We start from the raw sequence: 23,009 nt of genomic DNA, 5'->3' as shown, positions 1-23,009 counted from the left end.
TATACAAGACTTTTTTCTTAGCCAGAAGCCCTTCCACCAAAACTCTAAGCACACCCAAAATCACTGCGCCCAAGAGCCCTGGGTGTCTGGTGAGATGCTACACTGCACATGTACATATCTGCGAATTAAAATGTGCAAATGGAGAAGGGGCATTTCCTGACCAGTCAAGGGAAGCTCCCTGGAAGTGTCTGACCCTGACTCGTCTACATTGTTATACCTCAAATCCAACATCCCTTCCTAGCACTTGGCATGGGGAACCCCAGGCCAAGTACTGGGACAGGTACAGGTGCAAGGCTGAGTGAGCAAATCATTCCTCAAAGCCCAGCAAGGTGCCCAGTGCACCAACAGCGTAATGCACCTGAAAACAAGGTCCAGAAGCCCTGGCACAGGACCTTCCTTCCTGCCCTCCCATTCTCCCATCAGACCAAACAAAGAGGACAGCAGCACCTAGGGCCCCACAGGACAGCACACAGAATGCCCCAGCTTCAACCTCCTGAGACAGAAGGGAACTGTGGTAATCCTGCAGTATAGACTTAGGCAGCCCAGCTCTGCAGCTCAGCAGCTCTGTGGGTGGGACGTCTCTCACCGTCAGTAGGTCCTGCTCACGTCTGTACATGAGCCCCAGAGCTAAGTGGCCTTTGGCCTTGAACTCTGATGTTTTCTCTCTCACATCAACGACATTTTTGGGAAACTTCTCAGCCTCTTCCAACCAGTGCAGGGAGCCCATGCATAGCTTGGCAGCAAGGAGAGGGATGGTGGCATCATCTGGCTTCAGGTAGATACACTGTTTCAGCACCTTCACAGCACGAGCAGATTTTCCGGCAGCCATCAGGGACAGAGCAAACTGGTACCACAGGCGGAACTCCTCAAAGGCAAACTTCATGGCTCTTTCTAGGCACTGTGGTTCATTGTCTCTTGCCAAGAAAGAATTCAAGACACGGACACACACAAGGAGTGAGTTTAGGAGTGGAAAGATTAATAGACAAGAAGAGAGAGAGAGAGAGAATGTTTCCTCATGCTGAGAAAGCGGGTCGCTCAAGAGAGGGTCTCCCAGAGGCTTAACTTACTTTCTCTCACCCCAGCCTGCACTACACATGTAGCCTCTCTTGTCTCCCTCATATACCTGATGTGTTTGCTTTATTATCACTGTGTAAATGCTCTTCCTTCATATCTTTTGTTTTCTCCTATACTTTACTTTCGTGTATATTTATCTCCCTTTCATTCTCAAGCTCTTAAGATATTAACTTTCTTTTCAGTACATTCAGACATATCAAGAGTTCACTTTCTGGCTGTGCCGCTTAACTGGTCAAATTACTTAAACCCTCTTCTGTGCCTTAGTTTTCTCATCTATAAATTAGGGGGTAATAGTACATATTTTCAAGGTTATTGTAAAAATTATTTGGGAAATACAAAGATCTAAGGATGCAGCTCTACACAGTGTTCAATATGATGATAAGGTTTTGATGTAGCTATTAAAAAAATAAAATGTCTGTGTTATGATGTGAAACAATTCCCAAGTCTACTTTTAAGTGGGAAACAGGCAAGTTGTATTAAAAACTGCCATTTGGGTTACCATGTTTCCTTTCTGAATCTCCAGAGAACAATGAAGGATTAGAGTAGTGTCTACCTCACAGGACATACTTAAGAACTGTTACCTCTTCCAGTTAGCGTATTGCCCACTCTCTGCCAGGTATCATGCTGATAGGCTCCAGAGATGCTACAATGAGCAGAGCTCACATGGAGTGACCACATGTGTGGTTGGCTTTGGAAGATAGCCTTTGTAGTATTTCCTTCTGGGTATATGCAGTTATTCATTCAGAAAACAGTTACTGAATGCCTGCTCAGTGCTGTGGAGGACATAGTAGTTTATTACATGGGCAAAGGCATCAAGAAAGTAACACCAAATGTCAGACTTTTCTTTTGCCTAATGTATCATGTGTTGTCTTTTCCTACTCTATTATTGTACCTAAAATTTACTATACCAAGACACCTTATTCTTCCAAAAGGAACACAGTTTACTACAAACTTAATAGCACTTAAAATGTGAAAGAATTGATAGCCTCATGCATCAAAAGCAAATTATTCCTCATGTATGAGTAGAGCTTTAGTGCCCTCCCCCCAAAAACATCTGTAGCTTTAGTACCAAAGGCATCTAGTGGCCAGATTCTAGCTCATCAGAAAGTGATAAATCTAAATTTTTCTGTAATAAAATGCAATTAATAACGTGGCTAAAAACTTTTGTTGAATTTAAGTTCATTGTCTTTTTCCAAAATACTGACATAAAAGGATTATGTGATGTATTATAAATTAGAAGCATATTATTCTGTTAAATTCATTTTTCCACAGGATTCTTGGGATGGCCAGCATATTCCAGTACTTTTCTCCATTTTTTGTGGTTTATTAGTGGCAGTGTCTTACCATCTCAGCCGACAAAGCAGTGATCCATCTGTACTTTTGTAAGTGAACTCAATTGTTATTGAATTAAAAGAAATTTAAGTAAGTTGGTGTTTTCTCCAAATGACTTTAAAGATCTCTTTTTCCCAATGCCTTTCCAAAGTGCTTTGGCCTAATCTATATTAAGTTTCAAAATATATTAATTTTGGGTTATTCTAATCAGGTTGGCTGAGAATATTAGTGTTTTCCTTCCCAGTTATTGGAACTATGTTTTAATAAAAATATTTTCACTGTATGCTTATTTATGGTATCCTAAACATTTTAGAATTTCTCATTTGGTAATGATTAAATGTACTCGAATCATTTGGTTTTCTATCACAAACTTCATTGCCCGTTTGAATTACTGGTTTTCAGATTATCTGTGTATTTTCTGTTTTTTTTCTTTTTTTTTCTTCACATAAAGCTCTTTAGTGCAATCCAAGATTTTTCCAAAAACAGAAGAGAAAAATCCAGAAGACCCTCTATCTGAAGTAAAAGATCCACTGCCTGAAAAACTTAGAAATTCTGTTGTAAGTTTTAACATTTAGAATCACCTAAAAGACTTAAATCTTAGACAGTTGATCATGTTATATGAGGAACACTTTTTGAAAGTCATTAGTAACTGGAGAAAAATGTATAATTATAATTTATAGGATTAGTTGTACATTGTTGATTGTCTTTATTCCAAATATTAACATGTAAGAAATGCTCATTCCTCAGACTTGGTTTGTGTGTAGAACAGAATACTAAACATTTATTTTTAGGTCAGGTGAAATTAAGTCATTTCGTTGGGCATAGAATTTTTACTCCTATTTGATTTAGACTAGGATCTGAAAGATTAGCATTAACACAAATTAGATTCATTTTTTTGTTGTTGTTCATCTTGTTGTTGAAAAAAATATTTCTTTTTAAGTCATTTATTAGTCTTTTAGGTTGTTTTATTTCTCAAGGCCAATCTGAAAACTGTGTGTGTATTCTAGGCTGAAGGAGAGAACAATAACCTGTATTAATGTACTTAAGTAAATGCAGTAATTTTTAAAATTTTCTAATTTGGTGAATTATAATGTTGCTTTTATTCTTTTAGTAATTATTTGAAAAATGAATTCTGTAAATTTGTGTCTGTGGAATAAAACAAAATCTTTTTTCTCAGTTTTAGGTCATTTTCCTTTGCAAAAGACTGAATTTATATAGACGTTGAAGTAGACACATTTACTTTCAGTGCACTTGACCTGTTCACGTATTTTTTTCAGAAACTTTAGAAATACAAAACTATATCAAGATATTAGAATGACTTTTTTCTAACTTTAGTTTCCATGTTGGCAGAGGATGTTTCATGTTACGTATAGTAGGATATTCTGAATCTGGCTTATAAGCATAAATCTAAGAGGTCAGTTGATGACCAAAGATATCAAGAGGTTTCTGGTTTTTCTATAACCACTGATAGAACCAAAATCTAGAAAGTAAAATAGCACTTAAGCACACAGTTTTCACATGTCAAAAGACCAATGAAAATATAAAATATCCAAAGAGATACACTCCTATAAATGACACTGTGGTCGGGAGTGGTGCTGTGTGCCTGTAGTTCAGCTACTTGGGAGACTAAGGCTGGAGGATCCCCTGAGCCCAAGAGTTCTGAGCTCTAGTGTGCAATGGCTATACCTGTGAATAGACACTCCTGGGCAACATAGTGAGACCCTGTCTCACAAACAAACAAACAAAAAATTACAGTAACTTAAGGTACCTTATTTCCTTTCCCCGTATGTGAAAGTAAAACTTACCAATGGGGGAATAAAATCTTCATTCTAAAAGACTTTATTGCAATATGTTATATGGCATGCAGAACTAGATACGTTGTTGAATTTCCTTGGTATTACAGTGTCAAAGCCAAAATATGAGGAAACTGAGGAAGAAAATAAGATTTTTGTGGTTAATTATTATGTGTAAGAAATCTAGAAGTGTGGCCAGGTGTGGTGGCTCACACCTGTAATCCCAGCACTTTGGGAGGCCAAGATGGGCATATCACTTGAGATCAGGAGTTCGAGATCAGCCTGGCCAACATGGTGAAACCCTGTCTCTACTAAAAATACAAAATATTAGCCGGGTATAGTGGGGTGTGTTGGCACGTCCAGCTACTTGGGAGGCTGAGGCAGGAGAATCGCTTGAACCCAGGAGGTGGAGGTTGCAGTGAGCTGAAATTGTCCCACTGCACTCCATCTTAGAGAGAGAGAGAGAGAGAGAGAATCTAGAAGTGTTAAAGTATCAGTGAAAACTTCTTTTTTTTTTTTTTCTTTAATACTGACTGAGCTAGCCAGGCAAAAAATTAATTCTTAAACTTTGCCAATTGGGAATAAAGGAAAAAGATTTTTAAAAATTTTATGTAATTGTTTCATAATTCTTTTTTTTCCCCACAGAGTGAGCGATTACAGTCTGACCTGGTAGTATGCATTGTAATTGGTGTGCTGTATTTTGCTATTCATGTAAGCACAGTCTTCACAGTATTGCAGGTAAGGAATCATTTTCTCCTTTTATTTATTTGTTTGTTTGAGACAGGGTCTCACTCTGTCACCCAGGCTGGAGTGCAGTGTTGTGATCACAGTTCATTGTAACCTTAAACCCCTGGGCTCAAGTGATCCTCCCACGTAGCTAGGACTACAGATGTACGCCACCACACCAGGCTAATTTAAAGATTTTTTTTTTCCTTTTTTGTAGAAACTGAGTCTTGTTGTGTTGCCCAAGCTGTTCTCAAACTTCTGGGCTCAAGCAGTTCTCCTGCCCCAGTCTCCCAAAGTGCTGGAATTACAGATGTGAGCTACTTCACCCAGCCTGTATATGTTTAGATACACAAATATTTGCCATTGTGTTACAGTTGCCTACAGTATTCAGTACAGTAACGTGCTATACATTTTTGTAGCTTAAGAGCAATAGGCTCTCCACATAGCCTCAGTGATAGTAGGCTATACTATCTTGTCTATCTATGTAAGTACACTGTGATGTTTGCACGATGATGACATTGCCTAACCACACATTTCTCATAACGTATCCTGTTGTTAAGCAGCACGTGACTATAACTTTGGACTTATTTCTGATTCGATTTTAATGTTCGTCCATAGTGCTGAAATACATGACTTTTTATTTGTTTTTTTATCAACAAATATTTATTTTCTCATGATTTCTCTGGGTTATGAATCTGGGAGTGGCTTTGCTGGGTGCTTCTAGCTCAGGATCTTTCATGATGCTAAAATCATCTGAGGTTCACTGTTTACATGCCTCAGTTCCTTCTGACTATTGGCTGGAGACCTCAGTTCCCCTCCATATGGTCCTCACCATAGGCTGCCTAACTGTACTCACAGAATGGCTGCTGGTTTCCCCCGGAGCAAGTGGTCCTTGAGAGAGAAAGCCCAAGACAGGAGCTGTACTCTTTTATAATCTGGTATTGGAAATGACATGCCACCATTTCTTCCATATTGTGTTGCGCATAGACTAACCCTGGTACGCTGTGAGAAGAGAATATACTCAAGTATAAAAAGCAAGAGGCAAGGATCATGGGAACCATTTCAGAAGCTGACTACCACAGTCCATCAGTAGACCTCCATGATCGACATCCCTTCTATATGCAAAGTGCACATACCCTCTCCTAAAACCCCCAAAAGTCTCATTCCAGTACAGTTGGAAGTCTAGAATGTTATTATCTAAATCAGGTTCAGGTAATGGGTAAGGCTTCTTAGGTGTTGTTCCTTAAGTACAGCTCATCAAGGACTATTTCTTTCATCTGTAGGGCATGTAATTACCATGTTTAGTGCCCTACATTATTTTGTGCGTATCCATGTTTCCATTTGGTGTCATTTTTCCTCCTGCTTGAGAGATTTCCTAGGACATTTCTTTTTTATTTAGGGATGAAGTCTCACTATGTTGCCCAGGCTGGTCTAGAACTTCTGAGCTCAAGTGATCCTCCCGCCTTGGCCTCCCAAAGTGCTAGGATTACAGGTGTGAGCCACTGCACCCTGCCTCCTCTCCAGTTTAAAATCCCCTTTTCTTGCTGTCCTAGGACATTTCTTGTAGTGAAAATCTGCAACTTTCCTTGGCTTTTGTAGCTCTGAATAAGTCCTTATTTCACCATTGGTATTGAAAGATACTTCATTGGGTATAAAATTCTAAGATGACAGGTTTTTTCTCTTTTAGTACCTGAAGATGTTGCTCCACTGTCTTCTCCCTTTTATTGCTTCTGACTGAATTTATTCCTATGTAGATAACTTTTTTTCTGTACTGCTTGAAGATTATCTTTTTATCACTAGTTTTTAGAAATTTGATTGTGATGTACCTTCACATAGTTTTCTTCATGTCTTTGTTCTTGGGGTTTATTGAATCTGTGTTTTACAGTTTTCATTAAATTTGGAAAATTTTAGCCATTATTCTAGACATTCTTCATTTTTTTCATAATGCATGTGTATTTTTATGGGGTACATGAGGTACTTTGATACAGGTATGCAGTGTGTTATAATCACATGGTAAATGGGGTGTAATAATCACATAGTAAATGGGGTATTCATTCCCTCAAGCATTTGTTCTTTGTGTTATGATCCAGTTATACTCTTAGTTATTTTTAATGTACAATTAAATGAGCATTGACTATAGTTACCCTGTTGTGCTATCAAATACTAGATCTTATTCATTCTTTCTACTACTTTTTGTACCCATTAACCATTGCTACCTCCCCCCACCCCCTACTACCCTTCCCAGTCTCTGATAACCATCCTTCCTTCCACTTTCTATTTCCATGAGTTCATTTGTTTTAATTTTTAGCTCCCACAAATAAGTGAGAACATGTGAAGTTTGTCTTTCTGTACCAGGCTTATTTCACTTAACATAATGACCTCCAGTTCCATCCATGGTATAGCAAATGACAAAATCTCATTCTTTTTTATGGCTGAATAGTACTCCATTGTGTATATGTACCACATTTTCTTTACCCATTCATTCATCTGTTGATGGACACTTAGGTTGCCTCCAAATCTTGGCTAATATGAACAGTGCTGCAACAAACATTGAGTACAGATATCCCTTCAATAAAATTGATTTCTTTTGAGTGCATATCCAGCATTGGGATTGCTGGATAATATGTTAACTCTATGTTTAGTTTTCTCAGGAACTTCCAAACTGTTCTCCATAGTGGTTGTACTAATTTATATTCCCAGCAACAGAGGAAGAATTCAGCAGTGAAGCCATCTGGTCCTGGGCTTTTCTTTACTGGGTGACTTTTTATTATGGCTTTGATCTTTTTACTTGTTATTGGTCTGTTCAACTTTTGTATTTCTTCGTTATTCAATCTTGTTAGGTCGTATGTGTCTAGGAATTAATCCATTTTCTCTAGATTTTCCAATTTATTCGCATATAGTTGCTCATAGTAGCCACTAATGATACTCTGAATTTTTGCGCTATTAGTTATTATATCTCCTTTTTCATCTCTGATTTTATTTGAGTCTTTCTTTCTTTTTCTAGCTAAAGGTATGTCAATTTTATTTATCTTTTCAAAATGCCAACTTTTTGGTTCCTTGATCTTCTGTATTGTTTCTTCATTTTAATTTCATTTATTTCTGCTCTTACCTTTCTTACTAGTTCCTTGAGGTACATCATGAAGTTGTTTGAACTCTTTCTACTTTTTTGAAGGAGGCATTTATTGCTACTATACTATACTATACTATACCATACCATACTATACTATACCATACCATACCATACCATACCATACCACACCACACCACACCACACCACACCACACCACACCACACCACACCACACCACACCACACCATACACTTCCCTTTAGCATTGCTTTTGCTGTATTCCATAGGTTTTAGTATGTTGTATTTTCATTTGTATTGGAAATTTTTAAATTTTATTTTCAGTTTCTTCATTGACCCAGTGTTCATTCAGGAGCACATTGTTTAATGTCCATTTAATTGTACAGTTTCCAAAGTTCCTCTTGTTATTTATTTTTAGTTTTATTTCATCATGGTCTGAGAAGATAACTTTATATGATTTCAATTTTTAAAAATTTGTTGAGACTTGTTTCGTTGCATAACATATAGTCTGTCTTGGAGAATGTCCCATGTGTTAATGAGGACAGTGTATATTCTGCAGCTATTGGATGACATAAATGTCTGCTAGGTCCATTTGTTCTATAGTGCAGACTAAGTCTGATATTTCTTTGTCGATTTTCTGTCTAGGTGATCTGTACAATGTTGAAATTGAGGTGTTGATGTTCCCAACTATTATTCTATTGGGGTCTATCGCATTAGCTTTAATAATATTTGCCTTATGTATCTGGGTGCTCTGGTGTAGGGTGCATATATGTTTATAGTTGTTATACCCTTTTCTGAATTGATCCCTTTATTATTATGTAACAACCTTCTTTGTCTCTTTTCATGTCTTTTGACTTGCAGTTTATTTTGTCTGATACAAGTATAGCTCCGCCAGCATGCTTTTGGTTTCTATATGCCTAGAATATATTTTTAAATTTCTTCCCTTTCAATCTATGTGTGTGCTTACAGGTGAAGTTAGTTTCCGGTAGTCAGCATATAATTGGCTGTTTTAAAAAAAAAAAAAAAAATTTAATCAGAGTGTATTTTTATTTATTTATTTTTGTTGACATCAGGATACACATCTGGTCAGTCTATATCTTTTAACTGGGGAATTTAAGCCATTTACATTCAGGGTTTTTTTGCTAGGTGAAGGCATACTCCCATCATTTTGTTCATTGTTTTCTGAATGTTTTATATATCCTTTGTTCCTTTCTTCCTCTTTTATTGTTAACTCTTCAATTTGATTGTTTTTTTTTGTAGTAATAACATTTGACTTTAAAAAAAACATTTGTTTATCTTCTTTACCAGTGTTTTTATCCTTCCATGTGTTTTCATGATGGTAGCTATCATCCTTCTGCTTCTAATTATAGGACTCAATAATTTCTTATAGAGCCAGTCTAGTGGTAATAAATTCTCTTAGTCTTTGCTTTTTGGTAAAGATGTTATTTCTCCTTCATCTTTGAAGGATAAAGCTTTTCTTGATATAGTATTTTTAGCTTAAGAGTTTTTTTCTTTCAGCATTTCTAATGTGTCACCTCATTGTCTTCTGGCTTGTGAGGTTTCTACTGAGAAATTAGATGTTAGTCTAATGGGGATTTCCTTGTATGTAACTTAACCCTTTTCTCTTGATGTTTTCAGAATTCTCGTTTTGTCTTTGACTTTTGACAATTTGGCTATAATGTGTCTTGGAAAAGACCTTACTGGGTGAATTGTATTTGGAAACTTTGTGCTTCCTGTATCTTGATGTCTGTATTTCCTCTAAGACTTGGGAAATTTTCAGCTATTATTTCCTTAAATAGGCTTTCTATGCCTTTGCCATTTCTTCTAGAAACTCCAAAATTTAAATATTTGGTCATTTTTGCGGTGTCACATATATCATGTGAGCTTTTCCCTTCCTCCCTCCCTTCTTTCCTTCCTTCCTTCCTTCCTTCCTTCCTTCCTTCCTTCCTTCCTTCTTCCTTCCTTCCTTCCTTCCTTCCTTCCTTCCTTCCTTCCTTCCTTCCTTGCTGGGGTTGGTTGGTTTGTTTGTTTTTTTAAGATCCATCTTAAAGTTGAGAAATTCTTTCTCCTGCTAGATCTAATCTATTGTTGAAGTTCTTGCTTATATTTTTTATTTTATTTGTTGAATTCTTCGGTTCCAGAATTTCTGTTTGGTTCCCTTTTATGATGTATCGCTTTGTTGAGTTTCTCATTTAGGTCATGAATTGTTTTCCTGATTTCTTTGTATTATTCATATGTGTTCTCTTGTGTCTCACTGAGTTTCCTTCATATCATTATTTTGAATTCTTTTTCAGACATTTCATAGATTTCCTTTTCTTTGGTATCTGTTACTGGAAAATTATTATGTTTCTTTGGAGGTGTTACATTTTCTTGCTTTTTCATGTTTCTTGTGTCCTTACATTGATATCTGCACATCTGATACAACAGTTTTTCCAGTTGTATGGATTGTTGTTTGGAAAGAAAGACTGTTTCCTTTAGATATATCTATTGTGTTGATTGGACAGGATGCTTTGGCTTTGATTCTGGATGTGCATGGTAGTGTACTCTCCATATGATTTCTTTGGCTGTGATCAGTGATAGTGATGTCTGTGAATTCCTTAGTGACTTAGGCTGCATTTGTTAATAGAGGCTGTGGTGAGGCATTGCTAGGGATACAGATGCTAGGCAGGCTAGTCCTCAGGTACCAGTAATGGCTGCAGTGGCTTGGGTGTGCTAGTCCTTGGCCTATGGGTTGGCATACATGGGTGCCTGTGATGTTGGGTCTGGGCAGGCTGGTCCTTTGGTCTCCAGTCGGCATACTTGGCTATTGGTGGTAGCAGGGAAGAAAAGTTTTAAGATGCATAGATCTTTCTAACAAATGACTTTTCTCCAGTATGAATCAGGATATGGCAGCTCAGATGGCAATCCCTGTTGAAGGTCTTGCCACAACCTTCATAGCCACAAATGGTCTCTGTCCTGTGCACTTGCACAGGTATGCATCAAGCTTTTAGGCCTTGTTGTAATTGGTGATGCAATCCAGGAAGGAACCGATGACCCTTCTACGAAGCTTGAAGGGTAGCAGTGGAGATACTGGGCTCTTGCTGACTGTGATGAACAGGTCAGTGATGGTTATAGATGACACCACCACAGTGACCAAGCCAGCGGCTGCAGGGCACTGGGGCCTCCATGCTGTGGGACAGGCACACAGCCGTGTCCTAAGCCGTGTACTGTGAACCAGTGCATGCAGCCAGCTGCTGCGGGTGGACCCCACCTTACCCCATTATCTCTGCTACTGAAAACAATTTAATACATTGCCCTGAACATCTCATAGAACATTCATGTAATAGGCAATACACCTTAGGCCACTCTCTCATTATACAATAGTGTAAGACACCAGAGAAAGTAGTTAACCCATTTCAAAATATCTGTGATACATGAATAGTCACTAACTTTCAAGGCTGATTAGACCAAACTACATAATTTAGAAATCTTAACTGTAGAAAAATGTTTAGTTCTTATATTCTAAAATGGACGTTGTCCATTATCAGATGGAAAATTGAACTGACAAATTAGAATTTCTACAATGAGTCTCAAAATCACTCCTAATTTTATCACTTTTATTATTTTTTTTAGCCTGCCCTTAAGTATGTGTTGTATACATTGGTTGGCTTTGTGGGTTTTATAACCCATTATGTGCTGCCTCAAGTTAGAAAACAGCTACCATGGCACTGTTTCTCTCATCCTCTGCTAAAGACACTAGAGTATAATCAATATGAAGTTCGAAGTAAGTATTTCGTTGGCACTTTTCTTTTTAATACTATGAGTTTTTCCCTTTGCTGTATTGATAGATGACTGAGTTAAATGAGTATCATCACAGAACATTTGGCTTGTGTTTCTTTTGCTTAAGTTTGAAGCTGTTAATGAATCTAATCTCTTGCAGGATGCTTTAATTTAGCTGAAATATGAGTGTCAGTGCTACAGTGCCAATTTTCCACAGAAGAAACTTACTTCTCCCCTCTCTAAATTGTTCTTCACAGACTTCTCATTGATGAATCCTCCTTTGTGTGTCCATTACTTCTCTTTCCTGACCTTACTCTTCCCCCCAATTAGTTTTCAGTGCCATATACAGGCAATCCAGTCCTCTTTAAGGCCTGTCTATTTGAAATAGTTTTAATTTAATACTTAGGGAGGAAGAAAGGTCTTTGTTCCTGTTTCTGCCAGAGACACTGTGTCCTACCAGAGAAAAGTGTAAAAGAGTTGACAAAGTAAAAAGAAATTTAAAACATTTTTAATAGTTGTTATTAGTTCAGATTTGCAATAAAGTATAAAATGATGGAAAAGAGATAGGCTAGTTCACTTGCCAAGCTTCTTCCTTACCACTGTAAACCCTGACATTTCTTTCCTGTTGTAAGTATTCAGTTCTTGTTCATTGGCCCCATTATCTGTAATATATTGTACTTCCTCATTTTAGAGAAATAATAAATGTTCATACCTATGTCATAATTTATTATATACCAATGATTAAATAAGCCAACTTTTTTCTCACACTTTTTTTTTTCAGTTAGCAGATTACTACAGAGTAAATCATTCAGTTGCTTGAAGATAACTTTTTTAGAGAACTCTGAAGCCTTTGAAAGCTTCCTAATAAATAAAAATGACATGAAACTGCATAAGAATCTTTATTGGCCCATTTATACCATCAGGAAAATAACTCAGAATGAGATATGTTTTTAATGGTGAACTATTACTGCTTTCTATATATAAATGATGACACACATCTAGTTTGTTTTAAAGACCAACACTTTTCATTAAAATAAATTATTGATCTTATTTTTTAAATCTTAGAACATTTAGTCTACAAGTTTTGAATCAGCATATCATTTTGACATTTATAGTACTAACAGCAAGTTGTTTTTTTTTTTTCTGGTACTGATTTTAGCAACTGAAAGAAAAAAATATTATTTCTTAGAGAACTTCCTAAAGCCAAGTGATACTATTTTCAGATAGCCAAAGAACCATGTTTTAAATCTTTTAGTTTATCCTAGACACTTTCCCCAATGAAATAATATTGTAGCATTGGAAAAAAATATTATTGGCAATGAAAATTGGTCCTAAGTATGTGAATTCAAATCATACCATATTTTTTATTTATTTTGGGTGGAAGGAGCAATCTAATGATCTTCAGTAATCTTTTTTTTATAAGTTATAAGCATAAATGAGAAAAGTTATGGTTAAAAACTGAGGTTTCAAGAAAGTTTGAAACTCATCTAAACGTTAAATCATGTCTAAGTTGCAAATTTGTAAGTATCTCAGAGCTCATGGAAGTTGACAGTTGATTAAAGTACTGGCTTTTTAAAAACATTTTATTTGTAGTTTGGTACTAAATTTGAGTTGTAAAATTTTTCTTTCTCATCACATTGACAAACTACTTTATACATTTGATGACATGTAGTCTTGATTTATACTGCCTTGTTAGATGCAGCCACTATGATGTGGTTTGAGAAACTTCATGTGTGGCTTCTTTTTGTGGAGAAGAATATAATCTATCCATTGATTGTTCTTAATGAACTGAGCAGCAGTGCAGAGACAATTGCTAGTCCAAAGAAACTGGATACAGAGTAAGTATAGTAGTCTTCTAATATTGTCTGACTACTGGGGGCTGTTATAAACAATGTCTTAAGTTGTTGATCAAATATTAAATAATTGTTTCCTTCATGCAAGGCACTGTGAGATTAAAAATTTAGGTAACATTTTGTCCTTGACTTACCTTTTTTAAACATTTGTTTCTGCTGTTGGCGTATTTTCTACTCCAGACGTCTCATTGTCAATTGATATTTTATGAGAGGACATTTTAAATTAAGGTTAATTTTTAATATTATATGGCTATTTTGATGCACTATGTAACTTACACCGTATAGATGGTTAGTTGCCTCCATAGTCATCTGATGAGCCTGCTCAATAGAGTAGGTACCTATTGTTGAGTCAAGCATTAGTATGTTTTTCATTTGCTAAATGCAGTTGGTGTTAAAGTAATAGAAATATTGAGAAACTAGAGAATCAGATGTCAGAATTACAATACTATTGTTTTTAAAACATAGTCCTTCATATAAAGGATAAGAATCATAATGAATAGTATTAAAAGGGAATAGTCAGATACTTTCAGGATGTGATTTACCTAGCTATATACATCATTTTTGGAAGCTTACATTTAATGTATATGTTATAAGCTTAGTAAAGTAAATGGTGAATTTTATTTTAAGTTACTGTCTCTTCTAATGTTTTCAGTCATGAGCTGATTTGTGTTTTCTTTGTGTCACAGATTAGGTGCTTTAATGATCACCATTGCTGGTTTGAAGTTGCTACGATCCTCTTTTAGCAGCCCTACATATCAGTATGTCACAGTCATCTTTACTGTGCTCTTTTTCAAATTTGACTATGAAGCTTTTTCAGAGACCATGCTGTTGGATCTCTTCTTTATGTCCATACTCTTCAACAAGGTAATTTATCACTGAAAGGAGTATCCTTATCTATAAAAACTATCTCCCTGAGTTATATGCTAGTCAGAATTTTTCTTATATTTCGTTTGATTTATTATTGTTTAAGTAATATCTCTCTTCAACCAGTTATTTAGGAGCACATTAGAATCCCTAAACAAAGATAGTCACTGTGATTTATAAAAGATATATTTCTTGCTATAGCTAAGAAGATAAGATTAAGTTATATAAAACAGTTAGAGAAACATTAATAAGTATATATTTTAAAATATATAGAACCTCTCAAAAGGTATATAGTTTTGAATAATTTTAGAAACAAGTGGTAATAATTGAATTGGGCTCTGGCATAGCCCAATGAAGCAGGTAGAGGCTGGGGAGACTGAGGCTAGGTGGGAGCAGTCAGAAATTAGCTTGATGTGACATTTGCAGAATACTCTGAACTTTATAGGCTTCTGCTAAAATTCATTATCCACCCATAAGATAGATGTTCTAGGCCTTTTACAAATAAGATGGTAAAACCTTGGTCCTCTGCTTCCTAACCCAAGAATCTTTTTGCTGAATCACACTACCTTTCTCGGTGAAATAGGCTGTACAGTCAGATTATTTGTCAGTGAAATAGTGATTAAATTTCATGTTAACACTGACCACATACAAAGGACTTTGACATATATTATCCCATTTGATAGGTAACAGAGAGCTGAAGCAAATGAACAGCTACAAAACATAATGAAATTCCAATTTTAGGAAAGTTAGCCTGGTCAGCCACATTTGGCTTCATTTGGGGAAGAGAGAACCTAAAGGTACGGAGAACAGCTTAAGCGATAATGACAGTAATTCAGATGTGATAGTAGTCTGATCTAGGATGGGGAACAGTAAAAATGGAAAGCCATTAATTTGAACAAAGTTTCATTGATAGTCAATTTCAGTATTGTGATAAATAGCTTCTAAAATATTTCAATATTATATCTGTTCAGTCACTAATTTGCATTTTTATCATTTATTTCCTCTTCTAGTGAGTATGGTTATTAACCAAAGGAGGAAGCCAGAAAGTTAATCAGAGAATTGTATAAAGAAGCATGTGGTTTCCCACAAACTCAAATATTTAGATTGAAAATTGTATTTCATCTTATACTGGTTGGAAAAAAAGTGAAAGTTGCAGTAAAATATAAAGTAAATAATCTTTGGAATGTAGTTGCTACACTTAACTCTGCATTAGTTTGGATTTTCTTAATACTTTTTATGTGATAAATATATTTTTTAAAACAAAAAACTGTTTTAGAACTGTTCTAGATGCTTAGGCTACACCAATGAACAAAACAGAGAAAGCTTTCCCCTTGAGTTTGTATTTAAATTGGTCAGTAGATAGACTTTAGCAATGACAATCAGTAATATTCAAGTGATTTCTTCAGATATATTTTTTACATTAAGATATCATTGTAAGGTACATCATGGATTTAATAACCTTTTAAGAAAAATTAAATTATACAAAAATCCCTTTGCCTACCATCCCTTACATATTGTTACATATTGCTCTTTTCTTTAATATTATAGTCAAAATTGTAATACAGTTTGTTTCACACTTAGATTCTGAAGAGGTTTCTGAGTCATTGCTTTTAAGTCATTATAATGGCATCGTGATGATATACATGCTGCTTTTACTTACCGTGATTCTGATTACATTAGTGCCGAGGATTGCATAATTTTCAGTCATGGCAAAAATAATTTTGAGTCATGGCAAAAATACTGCAGTTCATCTACATTTTTTAATTGGTTGGAGTTGTGATTTCTTTTTTAAATTGGAAGTTAAGTTCATTTGTAAATCAGTTAAAGTATTTTAAAGGATGAGGTGATTGTTGCTTAATCATGCAGAGGCAGTCTTGGACAAGTACAGCAACTCTGTTTCAGCATTGAAGAACTGTTCAACTGAAGCATATCCAACCTTAAATAAAATTAAAATGTGTATCCTGTTTCCACTGACAACAATTAAGGTTATGAACAGACGCCTGGTATACACAACTAAATTTCTATGGAAACTGGCAGTGACAACTGTATTACAACTGCTGTTTTTCACATGCCTTTTGACATTACATTTAAAACATAGTTTCCAAAGCACTAAAATTTGGGGAAAATGTGTCTTAGAATAAAATAAATATATGTATTACTTAAGCTTTGCAGACATCTTGATTTTTTCTTTTTCGAGAACAATTATTTGGCTGCTTTCTACCTTACTTTGTTTTGCTTGTAGTAGCATAATATGGCCAGTAGAGGGCACAGAATTTTTTAAACAGATGAAACATAAATCCGTATATAGCTACCTACCTTTACTAAGAAAGTATCTTTACTCAGAAATAAGTGCAGTTTTTAGGCAGTTGATATATCTTTTCTTGTTATGCAAATGGCAAATAATTTCAATGCCATTTCCCTATTAGGAGAACACAGGGAACACAGTTCTCCTAATACATTTTATAGGTTTTTCATTTTCTAATTCAAATATCTGATAAGTTTTTTTTTTTTTACTGACAGCTATTCTTTTCCTCCTGCAGCTTTGGGAACTCCTTTATAAATTGCAGTTTGTATATACCTATATTGCCCCGTGGCAGATCACATGGGGTTCTGCTTTCCATGCTTTTGCTCAGCCTTTTGCAGTGCCTCGTATCCTTCTAATTAAAGTTTAATAAGAATGGACAGTCATATCCTTGATAAGAATGTTGGTTTGTAGGCATGATCTTTCACAGGCATAAGTTTACTGTGTAATGAATTATCAAAAGTTCATAATCTTGGCCGGGCGCAGTGGCTCACGCCTGTAATCCCAGCACTCTGGGAGGCCGAGGCGGGTGGATCACCTGGGGTTGGGAGTTTGAGACCAGCCTGAGCAACATGGGCAAACCCTATCTCCACTGAAAATGCTAAATGAGCCGGGTGTGGTGGCACATGCCTGTAATCCCAGCTACCCGGGAGGCTGAGGCAGGAGAATCTCTTGAACCCAGGAGGTAGATGTTGCAGTGAGCCGAGATTGTGCCATTGCACTCCAGCCTGGGCAGCAAGAGCGAAACTCTGTCTCAAAAAAAAAAAAAAATCATAACCTTTTATATCCACACCTATATTGTTGATTGTTTAACTTGTATTAACTTAAATCTGTGGCCCACAGATCATCTGAACATAAGAAAACTATTCACGTTTTGTAAGAGTAATGCTGATTTAAAATCTTATATTTGCATATGTGAATATTAAAGTCCAGGAATCTTTAATACAAGAAATGTTTAGCATTATTTTTTAATAAATGAAGGTACAAAACTTTTTCATAATGTGATTATGAAATTTGTAGAATTAAACTTCTGTAAAAAATTTTCTACTCCCACCATTTCTTAGAAGTATTTTCTAAATAATAATAAGGGTTAGTAACCACATTGATATGGAAAGACAGACTTATGGTATCTGCAAGTTTTAGTTTTACCCTTGTGGAAAATTGAACTCTAACATCTCTTCCCAAGATTAATATATGAATTTTACCAAATACATATTAGCAAATACTGATTTGGCTCCTTTGAAAGCAGCATACCAGGTTGTACTTTCTGTATGTCTTTCTGTTGGTAACCGCTTAATGACTGCCCAGTGATACCTTCTTTTGTATTCTTCTGGTGAACCTCAGTTCTCTAATTGAGGTAATCTAAATGTGTCTGCTAGGTTTTTGCGAGGGTTTTTTTGGCATCTGTGCTCAGATGAACGTCAGTGTCCTTAACTAGTTTTCCCATAGATTCAGCCATGCTGTTTATTCAGGCTGCTGTCTCGGCCTTCTTCTCTACTCCACTGAACCCCTTTCTGGGAAGTGCAATATTCATCACTTCATATGTCCGACCTGTGAAATTCTGGGAGAGAGACTATAAGTGAGTAAAGTAAAACACTTGGAAAACAATTTTTATCTTTCCTACTGGGAAAAACTATTGACAGCATTATTGTTAGAATTTATGGTTCATAATTTATTGTGTTGAAATATTTATTTTTGCTAGAACTTTATAAATAGTCTTAAAATTTGAAAAGTGTATAAAAGAAGAGGCCAGAGGAAATTACTTTTTATTTTTCTTTCTTTTCTTTTTTTTTTTTTTTAAACAGGGTCTCATTCTGTTCCCCAGGCTGGAGTGCAGTGGTGCATCTCTGCTCACTGCAACCTCCACCTCCTGGGGCTCAAGTGATCCTTCTGCCTCAGCCCCCTGAATAGCAAGGACTACAGGCTTGAGCCACCACGTCGGCTAATTTTGGTATTTTTTGTAGAGACGGAGTTTGACCGTGTTGCCTATACTGCTCTCAAACTCCTGAACTCAAGTGACCCACCCGCCTCAGCCTCTCAAAGTGTTAGGATTACAGGCGTGAGCCACCGTGCTCAGCCATTTTTTCCTACTTAAAAGATCTTTTTAAACATTGTTCTGATTCAATATGTTCATGTTTATATTTTTTCTTTCAGTAATATTAGAATTATTTCACATTAATAATACTCTGCAACTTTATTCTATATAATATCATTATAACAGTCATAATGAGTTACAGTTTTCTCAGAAATACCTGGCTATTTCTAAAGCTAAATTTTTATAGGTTATTTCTGCTATTTTGAGAAGATAAGTTTTTAGTGACCATCTTTGTGCATGAAGTATTTTCTCCATTTAGGCTTAGTTCCTTGGGCTAGCTACTTAATCTAAAGCTTAGTAACTATCCTTGTATGTAATCTCTCCAAATTTCATTTTATTTCAGAAAGCATTCCTAAAAGGGAACGCTTTTAGGAGTTATGAGTTATGGAGCATAAACATTTTTTTTTTTTTTTTGAGACGGAGTCTGGCTCTGTCGCCCAGGCTGGAGTGCAGTGGCGCAATCTCGGCTCACTGCAAGCTCCGCCTCCCGGGTTCACGCCATTCTCCTGCCTCAGCCTCTCCGAGTAGCTGGGACTACAGGCGCCTGCCACCACGCCCGGCTAATTTTTTGTATTTTTAGTAGAGACGGGGTTTCACCGTGGTCTCGATCTCCCGACCTCGTGATCCGCCCGCCTCGGCCTCCCAAAGTGCTAACATTTTTAAGGCTTTTAATATAAACACATTGGTTTAGAAAGAGCTTGTACTAATTTATAATTCTACTGACCATCTCCATGACTGCCTTTCTCTCTATACTTTCACAAATTGGCATATTTAATAGGTGAAAATTGTAATCTGACCTTTTAAACAGTGGGCTAGTTTGTAGGTTTGAAACTTTTACTCTGGTCCTTTATCTAAAACCACACATGGTATTTCCCATTTTGGTGAATTTTGGTGTTATTTATTATTATTCCTCTGGACCAATTAGCCCAAAGTAATGTTCAGTGGCTGCAGTTCTTAACTTTTTGAATTTAGAACCCCTTTATACTCTTTTTTTTTCTTTTCTTTTTCTTTTTTTGAGACAGAGTTTTGCCCTTGTCATCCACGCTGGAGTGCAATGGCACAATCTCGACTCACTGCAACCTCCGCCTCCCGGAGTGCAATGGCGCCATCTTGACTCACTGCAACCTCCACCTCCCAGGTTCAAGCAATTCTCCTGCCTCAGCCTCCTGAGTAGCTGGGATTACAGGCGCCCACCAGCACGTCTGGCTATTTTTTGTATTTTTAGTAGAGATGGGGTTTCACCATGTTGACCAGGCTGGTCTTGAACTTCTGAGCTCAGGTGATCCACCCGCTTCGGCCTCCCAAAGTGCTGGGGTTACAGGCGTGAGCCACTGTGCCTGGCCTTATGGTCTTAAAAATTATTGGAAACACCGGAGTTTTAAAAATACGGATTTTATCTACTAATATTTACTAGAGTGGAAAGAAAAACTCAAAAATTTCAAATGTTTACTTATTAACTAACTTAAAAATAACAATGTCGTATCTATTGTATATTAGCATAAATAACATTTTAAAGTTAACAATAACTATATTTCCACTCCCTCCAAAAATTAGAAGAGTGGCATTGTTATATACTTTTCAAATCTCTTAATGTCTGGCTTATTAAAAGATAGCTGGATTCTTGTATCTACCTATATATTCAATCAGCTGCAGTATATTGTTTTGATTGAAGTATCTGGAAAAAAAAATTCACCTTCACTCACCATGTTGGCCAGGCTGGTCTCGAACTCCTGATCTGAAGTGATTCGCCTGCCTTGGCCTCCCAAAGTGCTGGGATTACAGGCATGAGACACCTTGCCTAGGCAAAAAAGAAGTATTCTAATAGCCTTTTAAGACAATCATGGATATTTTTCATTGATCTTTCACTGAAACCCAAGAAATGGGAGCTTCTTAAAAGCTACTTGGAATATGGAATCTAAAACCATATCTGTGAACTTGTGGAACTATATTACATCAAAATCCACTCATCTGTCTTATACCCTGAATGGATCTTTTACCTATGCATAATTTTGTAACATTTTGTGTTGGTCATTTGGAAAATACTGCTTCACTGAATAATGTAGATTTTCTAAATGTTGATACATCTTATTATGTAGTGATTTTTAAAATATGTTCATTGGTATCACCACCAATTGGAAAGAAATTTTAATTATTGGGAAGCTGTCAAGCTTATGGTGGTAGATAGGAGTTTCCCAAATTTTAATTTTTGTTTGAAAATTTGGATTATTATTATTTTTTTTTTGAGACGGAGTCTTCGCTCTGTCGCCCAGGCTGGAGTGCAGTGGCGCAATCTCCGCTCACTGCAAGCTCCGCCTCCTGGGTTCACGCCATTCTCCTGCCTCAGCCTCTCCAAGTAGCTGGGACTACAGGCGCCCGCCACCACGCCCGGCTACTTTTTTTGTATTTTTAGTAGAGACGGGGTTTCACCGTGGTCTCGATCTCCTGACCTCGTGATCCGCCCGCCTCGGCCTCCCAAAGTGCTGGGATTACAAGCGTGAGCCACCGCGCCCGGCCTGGATTTTTATTATTGTCAACAAGTATTGCCAGTTGTTTTCCTTGAAATAACAGGCTCACTTTCTTTATTTTGGGGAAATATCTGTTAAATGACCACATCTAAATAATCTCATAATTTTTCCATCAGTGTTAAGTAGAAATGGTGTTCCAAGAAAAAAACGCAGCTAGTTCAGCTCGGAGTTCAAGCAGTTGCACAAATACTTTCCCTCATGACAGCCATTGTACTTCAGAAGGCAGCAGAAGTGCTTCATATGTATTTTCTCATTTTGCCATACAGAGTATTAAAAAGGCCTTTGCTGTGAGTTGAGATTTAATAAGATTAATACTTTTTACTGCTTCATTAGGGACATTTTTTTTGTGAAACTTGGATTTTTTGTTTGCTTTATTGTGCAAATGTGGCAGCGAAGGGTAGAACAGTTTGGTGCTGCTGCCTTGATTCATGCCCAGGCACCGCAGTCTTACCCACCATTGCTTTAGTACCACCAGTGCAGTTGTCAACACAATGTAAAAAGCAAATAACAGCTCAGTGTTACTTTGAAAATAGTTTTGATCTGGAAAACTGCCTGAAAGAGCCTTGGGTTCTATGGACCACATTTTGGGAACTACTGTTCCAAATAACATTGCATCACTGAGCCTTAATAGATACACCTTCCTTTGGCAAAGAATGTTCTAACCTCTTTGAATTTTTAAGAACCATATACAGTATATATTTTTTTCATCCTGGTCTGCTTTTTTCTCACAGTGCATGCCTAGATGTCTTTCCATACACTGTACAATAAAAAAAATCTGCTATGTTCATGTGTGGTGAAGGGGGGGAGAATTTTTTTTAAATTCCCAAAAGTGTGCTAACAAGGCATTTTATCATTATGTTAATCAGATTTTTTCCAGAGATTTTCATAAAGTGGTAACCTTTATTTTATACGTTTCCTATAGTTTCTCCCTCACTCTAAATTGTTAAATATTTTTTAATGTAAAGAAAGTTACTAAAAATGTTTTATTTTCTTCAGCACAAAACGAGTGGATCATTCAAATACCAGATTGGCTTCCCAGCTTGATAGAAATCCAGGTAATAGCTCTGTTTGTGAATATGGAGGCAAGTCTAAGGATTTGTTTTATATATATATATATATATATATATACACACACACACACACACGTATATATATGTTTATATTCACTCCTAACTTGTTGGGAATCCTCTATGAATCCCAAATATTCACTTTTAAAAACTAAATATTATTTGTTTTACTTGAGCAAAATATATATAAGTTACAGTAACTACAGTTTATGTACCCATCTTTTTATAAAATACATCTTAAGAATGCTTATAAGAATGAAAAATTCCATTCAAAGATTGTTCTTACATAGGTTAAAATGTAGAAAAACTGTTAAAGTAAAACTGGTCAGATGTTTTGAAGGATCTGCAGTCAGACTGACACATATTTTATTAGTATGTTTTCTTCCACCCTTCCCTCAATGTTTAGGTCAATATTAATTTAATTTGATTCAGTTTGTTGTTTACAGAGATGTCATCAAATGGGGGCATATAGCCAGTCAGGATAGAGCTTCAGTGGGTGACACCTTGCTGGTGTTACCATTATCTAAAGTCTG

The 23,009-nt window shown here is 36.3% G+C and overlaps 1 protein-coding gene across 6 annotated transcripts in view; it reads left to right on the top strand.

Annotated features, from left to right (window-relative positions):
- PCNX1 (pecanex 1) overlaps positions 1-23,009 on the top strand; it is a 210,935-nt gene that overhangs the window by 124,293 nt on the left and 63,633 nt on the right. For all 6 annotated transcript variants that reach the window (XM_058429893.1, XM_032134763.2, XM_032134758.2 and 3 more), the window contains 9 exons: positions 2,347-2,456; positions 2,858-2,963; positions 4,845-4,937; positions 11,624-11,774; positions 13,467-13,608; positions 14,310-14,487; positions 17,028-17,136; positions 18,239-18,368; positions 22,406-22,464. In XM_058429893.1, coding sequence (XP_058285876.1) covers positions 2,347-2,456; positions 2,858-2,963; positions 4,845-4,937; positions 11,624-11,774; positions 13,467-13,608; positions 14,310-14,487; positions 17,028-17,136; positions 18,239-18,368; positions 22,406-22,464 — 1,078 coding nt within the window. The remainder of the gene's footprint in view (positions 1-2,346; positions 2,457-2,857; positions 2,964-4,844; positions 4,938-11,623; positions 11,775-13,466; positions 13,609-14,309; positions 14,488-17,027; positions 17,137-18,238; positions 18,369-22,405; positions 22,465-23,009) is intronic.

The sequence above is a fragment of the Hylobates moloch genome, unplaced genomic scaffold (assembly GCF_009828535.3).
Source record: "Hylobates moloch isolate HMO894 unplaced genomic scaffold, HMol_V3 SCAFFOLD_16, whole genome shotgun sequence".
NCBI lineage: Eukaryota > Metazoa > Chordata > Mammalia > Primates > Hylobatidae > Hylobates > Hylobates moloch.
The sequence above is the reverse complement of the archived record's forward strand: the minus strand, read 5'-3'. Positions and strand labels throughout refer to the sequence as shown.